The 11,356-nt window shown below is 38.2% G+C and overlaps 1 protein-coding gene across 2 annotated transcripts in view; it reads right to left on the bottom strand.

Moving 5' to 3' along the window:
• The window catches only part of EGFL6 (EGF like domain multiple 6), a 130,323-nt gene extending 119,194 nt beyond the window's left edge, over positions 1-11,129 (bottom strand). Inside the window, exon 1 of one of the 2 annotated variants that reach the window (XM_063457765.1) lies at positions 10,760-11,129. In XM_063457765.1, the coding sequence (XP_063313835.1) occupies positions 10,760-10,851 (92 nt within the window). In that variant the 5' untranslated portion in view covers positions 10,852-11,129. The remainder of the gene's footprint in view (positions 1-10,759) is intronic. The other variant, XM_063457755.1, reaches the window with a different exon arrangement.
• Positions 11,130-11,356: the final 227 nt, after the last annotated feature.

The raw sequence follows: 11,356 nt of genomic DNA on the forward strand, positions 1-11,356 counted from the left end.
GTGACAATACTAGAAAGATACTAAACATACTATCCCATGTAGAAAAACACGATTCAGAAAGTCTGTTTCTGGCCTTAGACGCAGAAAAGGCCTTTGATCGACTTAACTGGGCCTACATGTCAACAGTTCTTTCCAAATACGGCTTTCCACATGAACTAATAAAAGGTATCTTTACACTATATGGTAATCCAACTGCACAAGTCTCTAACTCAGGCTTTATTTCACATCCTTTTAAACTTACCAATGGAACACGGCAAGGATGCCCGTTATCTCCACTCTTATTCATACTCTCCTTAGAACCCCTGGCCTATAAAATACGTCATGATCCTCTAATCACAGGTATACCAATTCACTCAAGTGAATATCGACTAGCGATGTTCGCAGATGACATTTTGGTATCCCTTAGCAAACCGGAGAAGTCACTGCTGAGACTCCTAAACATCCTGGACTCTTATGGGCGAGTGTCTTACTATAGACTTAATAAAAATAAAACGCAAGCACTTACAGTCAACATTTCGTCACAAAGAGCTAAAACACTACGAACCTCTTATCAGTTTGACTGGAGGCAACACTACATTACATACCTAGGAGTAAAACTAGCTCTCCACAAACAAAAAATGATAACTCTTAACTACGCTACCCTGCCGAATATATGTAATTCCATTTTCCAGAAATGGAGAGATGTGCGCTTGTCCTGGTTGGGGAGATTGAATACGATCAAGATGGTAATACTGCCAAAAAATTTATATATCTTCAGGATGCTACACTTACAAGTCCCTCTACAGTTACTCAAAACCATACAATCCACACTAAACAAATTCGTATGGGGAGGCATGAAGCCAAGATTGCCGGTATCACTCCTTTATTTGACCACGTCTGAAGGAGGATTGGGCCTTCCGACAGTGCTGGCTTACTACAAAGCAGCTATCCTTGAATCAGCCATCAGATTTCATGCTCCGATGAATACCTTTCAATGGGTGGACATGGAGCAAGCCATTTCACAACCACATAGCCTAACAAATATTCTATGGTCACCAAAAGCTTATCGACCACACACAAACATGCTGTACCCTACCTCTGCGCTGACCCTGAAAGTATGGGATGCCACCAGATCTAGTTGGTCTACAGAGGGAAACCTTGGAAATCATATCCCCTTGGCTCTCCTTAAAAACATGGACGGCTCTGGGAGTTAAAAAGATTAGTGACCTCTGCCATAGATCAATGATCCTACCCTTCTCTGAAATGCAACAGACATACAACCTACCCAATTCATTTATCTTTCCATACCTCCAATTGAAGAGCATTATAAACACCAAAGTTACATTCTCGTCAGACGAGTCCACCCTACGGAAGGACCCAGCCATACTACTCCATAACAGGTGCCTTTCGGCCCCAACTAAACCTAAGGCCTTATCCCTTTGTTACCAAATTCTATTAAACAAAGCCCCACCTAGCTCTTTCAAATATGTGACACAGTGGGAGAAGGAAGGATTCCCTAAGCTCACGGATGAACAATGGCTCAAAGCATTAAATGCACTACGAGGTGCCACGTCTTGCTTCTCCCATGTGGAGGCCCATAAGAAAGTAATCTTCAGATGGTACCTCACACCACACAAATTACATAAAATGTATCCAAATGTAGACCCCAAATGCTGGAGGTGTGGCACTGAAGAGGGAAACATGACCCACATATGGTGGGAGTGTGACGAGATCAAGCCCCTATGGTTGCAAGTACAAACGCTACTACAAGAAGAAACAGAGTCAACCCACCCTCTAACATTGATAATGGGCATCCTCTTGCTATTTCTTGAGTCATGGAGCATGAACCTTAGGAGAATTGCTATTTTGATTATATTGGCAGCCAGAAGTCTTCTAACATCACACTGGAAATCTACATATTGCCCGACTAAAAAAGAACTCATAGATAAAATACACCAATACTATAGATATGAAGCTCTCTCTTCAGACTCTCCCGAAAAGTCAAAGAAAATAAGGGCACTTTGGGCCCCGTGGTTGAAGAGACATTACCTCAACAAACATTTGCACGATGAGAAGTCGAATACTATAATTAATGAGACCAATACATAGTTAGATTATCTATAAGATAGTCTGCTTTCAAACACCTATATGTCACACTATCATCAGAATGTTCAGAACAATCAAGGAGAATGGACAGTACAAGTCGCGTAGAGGAACACCTCATGGAATAGCTATACTGCTTAAACACCTAAACACATAAACCAGACATAACTAAATAGTTGCACCGTTAGAAGACACTCTTCCGTTCAGTACAGACACTCTTGTTCCCCCCTCCCAGTTCTATATTCTCTCCTCCCTCACCCTCTACAACATAGCGCTAGTTTGACTATCTGGACCGACACCTCAGCTCAAGGATAACCTCACCAAACAGTCTACCATCCGACCCACTACTGGTGAACTTCACAATCCAGACAGAACCGTTAGATATCCTTAGCTTCCTACACAAATAAAACGGTATAGAAAAGTAGTAAAAGCGATACAAATGGCACACAAGGGGTAGCACGGATTAATATATAAGACGTGGTTTGTGGCCAGTTTAGACCGCACAGGAAATAGCCCTAATTATCGAAGGTACTTACATTTGTAAAATTGTACTAAGCTGATCAAGAAAGTTGGGAAATAGCTTAAATTGATAAGGATGAGTAGAGCTAGACAATAACCTACAGCAAAGAGTTCACTACATTACAGATACTGACATGGGTCCAAGTATGTTTATTTAGATGCATTCATGTTTATTTACGTTTTATTCATGCCTATTCATGCTTGTGTATTTATTCATGGATGTGTACACGTATATAATTGCAGATGATCAAACAATGTCAAAAAGTCTGACTTGCTTTTATACCCCCCCCTTTTTTCCTTTCTGTATCCCCAAGTTATTACTTTTTTGTTTATATGACAAAATAAAAATCTTATATTTAAAAAATAAATAAATAAAAAAAAAAAAAGACTGGAAAGACACTAAATAGTGACTTGAAGAATTGATAACTGTGATCTATGGGCATATCTCCTACTCTGGGATCTTTTATTACTGTTTACCATTGGAACATAGCACAAAACCTCTTTGTAACATGTTACTTATAAGTAGAACTGGTCTGTAGGGTAACAATTTGTTACAGTCTTTGTGATCATCCTTTTTTTATTCCAGATAGCACCAACTGGGATATTATTGGATATTTCAAAATCGACGTAAATGCTCATGGTGGCTGGAGGATTAACAAATATTTAAAAAAAAGTAATTTTAGCACAGAACAATAACAAAAACATTAACATTTCCAGCTATATCATTCTATTCTATTGCTGATGCTTTAGTAAGCCCCAAAGGAAAAATAAATAAATTAAATTTGTTGAAATATTGACACCAAAGTATATAGATTTCTATTCTGATTCTAGAATTTATACTTTTATAGTTTGTATCCACATTATATGTGTGTATGTGTGTGTGTATATATATATATATATATATATATATATATATATATATATATATATTGTATATTGCATTATTATCATTTATTTTTGTCATATTTTTCTTTATTGTAACGATGCAATGTTTTGTGGACCCAGGACATACTTGAAAATGAGACAAATCTCAATATATCCTTTTTGGAAAATATTAAAAACAAATTAATAAATAAATAAATTATGCAGTACTTAAACAAAAATCTCTGCACTTTGTAAATGGGAAAAGGAAATGCAAACTGAATGCACTTGCCAAAATGGCACAAAACTTAATATGTCTCAATAAATTACTACCTGCTTAACCACTGGGCAGAGTAGACTTCTGATCTAAAATATACCCAACAGTCTGCTCTTCCTTTTGGGGATGTAATCAACAATAGTGCTCCACTTCTAGTTTACACGCTCTTACCATCAGTAAGTAAACTGTATTCCCCCCTCCCCCCATCATTATTTATTTTTCATGTGTTTTCTTCCCTCAAACATCCAAATAATTATGTGCACATCAGAGTCTGATAACATTACAATTGAAAAATACTTTTTAATCAGACATATGAACGCATATTTGTTAGTTTTTCTTTTCAGAAGAAGCAATATTAAAAAGAATTGGACCGTATATGATGCTTATATATTTTTGTACAACTAGCAGATTGTGCCTTTATAAGTTACACTTGTTATGTTATGCCATGTATATGCATGTACGTAGGTACGATGTATCTAGACCTAATAAACGTAATATATTTTAAAATGTTGCTTCCACATTATACTTTTAACTTTACGTTATTGCTTATACCCTTCTTTTTATTTTGTACACACCATGTTTTAACATGCTTTTTAAAACTTTTTAAAAAAAATTTAAATTGGGTATATCTACCCATTGGAAAAAATATATATATATATTTAAAATTACTAATGTTTTTTAAATTCAGTTATACCATATGACCATATTGTGCTAACCTCACCACTACATCACGGTAGCCCAATATCGGTGGGCCACAAGGTATAACTGAATCCCCATATTTGTTTCATAAAATGGGTGATTTTTAGAACATTTCCCCTCTCTGTCTCATTAGAGATTTTGCCTCTTAAATGAAAGCAGTTGAATTGTTAGTGAATTGTTAGTGTAGGACAAGGTTTTGTCTTGACATGGCAGGTGAGCTTACACTTTAATGGCAATTGAAGTGATACTAAAAAACCTCCAGTTATTTAAATGTGCGTAGGGATTTAGGATAATACGGAAGTAACATTTGTATTCTTCTTTTTTTATTTTTATTCAAATGCCACTTCTATTCCCTCTGTTGACCTGGAACACACGCATACGCTGCGCACAGAGCCAGCAGAAGCTCCAATCCCAAGCATGTTATTACACCTCTCAAGACCCCTGTGTCATGAGGATGGGGTGTGGAAGTTAGCGCTGGGGGCTTTTCCCTGCACGGGATTCCAAGTAAGTAAAAACTTTTTTTTTTTACAGGTTATATTGCAAATTGAGGAGGGTGACCTTATCCATAGTGCCGGATAGGGCAATTTACACAGAAACTCCCCCCCCCCACTCAAAGTGTTAAAGTAATCCTTTGATACACATATTAGTTAACGGATGCAATATTGTACCATATTTAAGGGTTTAGTCTTTAGATTATACACACATGTATGTTTATGTGTACATTAAAAACTAAATTACTTGATGGTTTAACATGAACCAACCAGTTTCATTAGGCTTGCTGGCAATTACAATGTCAGCTAGACCCGGCAGCCTTATTATTGATTTAATGCTGGCTTTTTCAAAATAATCTCCAGGATTAATCACTTTCTCCTCCTAGGCTCACAAGCAGGCTGACTTGGCCAATCTGGTTTTTAAATGTTTCTTTCCTTCATTAATTCTTTCATGCGTTTGTAATTTCACAGTTCTCTTCCAACCTCCATTCTATTGGTTACATCATTGATCTTCTGCCACTCAACTCTCTTTGAGCCTGCCATCTGTTTCACCTTTTCTGTGCCAAACAGGTGTTTATTTCCAAGTCTATTTTCACCTGTGATATATGTTTGCTATTAGTAAAATGAGTCGATCTCGTACTCTCCTCCTGAAAATATTGGTCTTTAAGTCCTGCAACCTGTGCTGGCTCTGGCTGTGTTAGTGTATGCTCCCATTGCCCCCACTATGTTTCCCTTACGCCTGTACCATACCAAAAGTATGTCCATCTTCATACATTCATAGGAACAATAATGTTTATGAGAGAATGGTTTGCATAGACTTTACATAGACCAAAGACCAAGTTCCTAAAATGTACAGCACAAGAGTGTCATGATGGGTGTTGTACAAACTCCATTGAGGACATTTAGTCCTGGCCATAGCATTTAACAGCCCTCTACACATGTGCTGCCCTCAGTAGAGTTGGCAAGCACTTTGGCCAGTCAAACTGGCTTGCATCCACACTAGGCTAACAAGCCTTTATTTAGACGGGTTATATCTCTTTTTGGCATACCTGCCCCTTTTGGGTATCACAATATCTGACACCCCCCTCAGAGGTCCCCATCCTACTGGTTCCATATCTCCCAATGCTGGGAGTTATGTATGTATTGACACACTGCATGCATGTTTCTGCAAACTACATTCGGTCATTTCTATTCTATATTAATACATGAATACTGAATACAACTGAACACATACACACACACACGTTAACACATATGCATCTATACATCTGTTTAGAAACTAGACATATGTAATGTATGTGAAATACACATATACATCTATACATACACCTGCTACAAACTTCATTCATGCAAAGACACACACATGCATTTTGACAGATACTTTCATACTTCAAAAAAATGCTAACATGTATTCACACTATACACACAGAATTACACACATGCATTGACATTCAGAGAAAAATACACATGCTTTTACACAGTATAGACCATGGTGATGTAAAATGTGTAGACAATAAAAATATGTAAATTCAAGAAAATAAACAAACAAACGTGAGGGTCCTGCTCAAATGAGCTAACTATCTAAATGGGTTACAATTACACTACAGGTAAGGTACATTCTACTCAAGGAAAGATGTATACATACATAAACAATTATCCTATATGAATATATGATATTAAAGATGGATTTCAATGTTTCTGTAAAGTCCAGTATGCACAATATGTGGTTATAGTTTTATATTTACCTCAATATCAAGTTGATATTATCAGTTTATATGATACATTTTTCACTTCTGAAATACCTGGGCCTGTTGGTTAGTGGTGACACCTCTGCCTTGTTTCTTTCTTTTTTTATAGCTGGTGTAATGTAATAGGTGTGTGTCTGAGAATTCTACACCTATAGGAATCTGCTGGTCTCCTCTCTCTTAAAGGGACACTATAGTCACCTGAACAACTTCAGCTTAATGAGGTTGTTCAGGTGAGAAAATACAGTGTTTACATTGAAAACTAAGAACACCTCCAGTTGCAGTCACTCAGAGTGAACCAGAGGGACTTCGGAGTTGATGGAGGCATAATATGTGATTCAGTATCTCCTCCCTCTGCATGCAGACACTGAACTTTCCTCATAGAGATTCATTGATTCAATTCATCTCTATGAGGACATGTTGATTGTCCAGGGCTGTGTTTGAATAATGCTGGCTCTGCCCCTGATCTGCCTCTTTGTCACTCTCAGCCAATCCTATGGAGAAGCACTGTGATTGGACCAGGCTACCACATGTCAGCAGACTGCTTGTTTTTATAAGTCTAACAGCATGCAGATTTACAGCTTCAGGCTTGAATACAGTAAGATTTTTACTATACTTATGGAGGCATGAGGGGACCAGGGGGGCTAGATGGTGGTGTTAACACTATAGGTTCAGGAATACATGTTTGTGTTCCTGACCCTATAGTGATCCTTTAAGTCATCTCATTTAATCATTTCCATGCAGTTTGAATGGAACTGATACTAATATTGTCGAAGTGTAAATTCTAAATTACAAGCTTTGCTGGAGAAGGACAGGCTATGTGTGCTGGGAGAGTCCCAGGTTTGTCAAATTGGTCCAAGACAAATAAATGTTTGATGGATATTCTTACAAGGCCAGGAATTTATCCTGTGTATGGCCAGATAACCGCCATTTTAAAAACATCAAAGCCTAAGCTCTTTATAGCAATACATTTACCTGTGCTCCTGTTACTAGCATGGTGTGAATGGGACTGATATGGCTGATTAAAAAAGATAAAGGATGATGTAAAATTAAAGCCATATTGGCTTTTACATCAACCATCTGTCAGGGGCATCCCCTGCTGCGAAATATATGTCTGTTTCACACCTTTAGAAATTACGCAGATACCCAGGTGGAAGGAAAGTCATTTCAAATTACAATAGCTCGGGTATTTCGATTCATTGCTTCCTTCTACTGGTGTTTATAATTTTACACCTAGTGATAGTCATCTACTTATTTTACTGGCCTATTGCGCTGCTCCTGGATAATGCAGCATTCCAAGAAAAATTCTGCTTGCTGCTATTCTGTAGTTTCTAGGCAAAAATAAGCAAGGACACGCGTGAAACTTATCTGTTCACACAGTTTGTTTCCAGGGCAGCTGAATTCTTTAAACCTCTCCTGCTGTTGGCTTGCCCTCTGTATGAAGAAAACATCTGGTCAGAGTTATTAATTCGGCATACACAGTACAAACTATTCCGCTTTTGCACCTGCTTTTTCCCACTGAACATTAATGCAGTGTGACCTATTAGGTTACATTTAAATCTTTTAAACGCGACCATCCAGTAAGGTCTCCTCAACACTGCATCACTAATGATACATACATTGCTGAATCAGTTTTTGTGGCTCTATGGAAAAAGATGTAGGGAGATCCCATACCTATGATACAACAAAAATAGGTGGAGCAGATCCCATACCTGTTACTCAGATTACAGAACAATGATTTTAAACATCCTATGCACTGAGCCGAGCCAAGTGAGAACATTTAACATGGAATTAATCTATCCCAACTTTTCGAGTGCCAGAGGACTTTGAGCTCAAAGTGTTAAAGGACCACTATAGGCACCCAGATGAAGTGGTCTGGGTGCCAGGTCCCTCTAGTGTTAACCCTGCAGCTGAAAACATAGCAGTTTAAGAGACACTGCTATGTTTCACTGAGGGTTAATCCAGCCTCTAGTGGCTGTCTCACTAACAGCCGCTAGAGGCGCTTCCGCGCTTCTCACTGTGAAAATCACAGTGAGAAGATGCTGGACGTCCATAGGAAAGCATTGAGTAATGCTTTCCTATGGGCGGTTTGAATGCACGTGCGGCTCTTGCCGCGCATGTGCATTCGGTGGTGACGTTGGCAGGAGGAGGAGAGTTCCCTAGCGCCGAGGGAGCCCAGCGCTGGAGAAAGGTAACAGCTAAAGGGGTTTTAACCCCTTCAGCCCAGCAGGAGTGGGACCCTGAGGATGGGGGGAAACCTAAAGACCCTATAGTGCCAGGAAAACGAGTTTGTTTTTCTGGCACTGTAGTGGTCCTTTAAATGACAATTTTATTTTGACTCAAGATTATTTTCCAAAATAAACACTTTATCAGTAATACACTTATCATTACCATTGACACATGATGATGTTGATTGGTGGGAAAAAGGTTGCTACATCTCAGATATTTTCTATTACACTTGCAGTCAGCAAGAAGCTCCATAAAATTCACAATTAATGTGTTGGCGTAATCTGAGAAATTTTTGCAAAGTAGCATCCTGAGTTTTTAAATCTGGATTAAAGGGTTTGCTGAAGCACCACGACTACTTCAGTGATATGACGTGTTCATGGTGACAGGAGTCTGAATGTGCAGAGTTTCACAGTGAAATGCTGCACATACAGAGTTGAATCCCTTTGAAGCATCATTATTGAGGCATCATTAGCTATCCTGGAACTAGAGTTCTAGACTGGCAAATGCCAATTCTGTGCATATTGGACATTCAACGTAAACACCCTCAGGATGCTGATGGCAGGCATTCAGTGGGGGCATGGCTCCCCTCTCCGTGCTGCGCATCTTCTACCCTCAGCCCGTCCTACCCCAAGATGCTTTTCCTGGCTGCTAAGGGGAATGACGTCAGCAGAGGCCTCAGTGCTGAAACTGAGGTAAAATTTAGCTTTTTTACTTTTACGTTTGATGTAAGCAGGAGCATCAGGATATGAAGGGTCACCCTTACCAAAACCAGTGTTTTCTAAAAACACAATTTGTTTGTTTGAAATAACCCTTAAATCTGGGCACTCGGGAAGCAACAGGCAGCTCAGGTGGGTTCTCTTTGGACACGTGTGTGGATTACATTGGTACAATGAATAAAACCAAATAATTATCCATCATTGCATAAAGGGCTACATATAGTGCACTAGCTAGTTTTTTGGTAATTCTTGCAAACCAGAAGTTCAAGGTGAATAGCTAACTCACAGAAACCTTCTATAAATAGTAATGTACACAATTAGAGTGCACACTGGCATGTCCCATATTTGACAACACGAGGCATGACAAGAGACAGACCTGGATACATTCACCTACTGACTCCAGCATGATCATTTTCTTGTCTCTGTTTAATGTCCTGCAAAATACCTATTTCCTGCAGTTCAATATAATGACAGTCAAGTAATGAATGTTTACATTGACATACACATAAAAAATACAGTGAACCAGTCTATAAGATTCTATTAAATATAGATGACCTTTTATTGCACTAATTAAAGTTAATTAAACAGAATGGCCTTAATTGCAGTTAAACAGAATGGAGTTATAGGAAAGGTATAGAATATTGGAATATGTTAACAGTTTAAATTCAACTTCATGTTGTGCAATGTGTCCCTAATATCCTGAAGGCACACTTTACGAGAAGATGATTCACATATAAATGGCAACACAACTTGTACTCGCACTCACCTGGTTAAAACTATTTTTTTAGTGTGAATGCTATCTCCCACCACCTCACTGCATATGTATGTATGTGTGCATGCAGGGTTTTATTGAAAAGTGAAGGTCTTTTTTCAATTAAAATATTATATATATATAAAATATCTGACTGCAGAAGACATCTTTTTGTCGTATAATTGATGGGTTTTTTTATAAACAGAACTAACATCTTTAAAAAAATAAATAAAAAAAAGTCTATATATATAGATATATAAAGCAAAACAATAATTTGCATCACCCTTCAAATCCTACTGTAGAAACCTGCATTACATTTTAATTAATCTCAGATATCATTCTTAGACTATTATGGTAATTATTATAGTTAATAAACCATTGAGACTAACCTTGCTGGATCCGCAAATCTACCTGCAGCAGGGGAGAGGTAAACACTGCACATAGTTAGCCAAAGTAGCAGCAACATGTCTGAGCCCAGCATATCTCCTGGAAGTATCACTTTTTTAAATGTATTCAAATTATATTTTCTTTTTTGGTCTTTTTTTTTTTTTTTGGTTGCAGTTTTTTGTTTGCTCTTCAAGTTATCACAAGTTTGTCTCAGGACATGAAGAAGGTAACCACAAGAGTCCCGTAGAGCAATTCATTCCATCTCTGTGTGTCTGTCTCTAGCAGTGCATATAGTGTCAGTACAGTGGGGGAGCAGATTTCCTTGGTCTGTCTTTTGTTGAGTGTTAGCTCTGCCTCTTTCCTGCCTTCCAGCAGCTGCATACAACACTTGGCTTTCTGGAATTCCACAGTCCGTCTGCCTTTGCATTCGCTGATGACAGCGCAGACATTAGGTGGGCTGGAGAAAGAATTTTAATTGGAAAGAGTTGGCTGCATATTTTACTATATTATTTTTATTATTATAGCTATAAGGACTTTCTTTCAACTGTCGATGTTAGAAAATTTATACAAACACCGTAATATTGTTAGAATTTCCAACA

Source organism: Pelobates fuscus, chromosome 1 (assembly GCF_036172605.1).
Source record: "Pelobates fuscus isolate aPelFus1 chromosome 1, aPelFus1.pri, whole genome shotgun sequence".
NCBI classification, from domain to species: domain Eukaryota; kingdom Metazoa; phylum Chordata; class Amphibia; order Anura; family Pelobatidae; genus Pelobates; species Pelobates fuscus.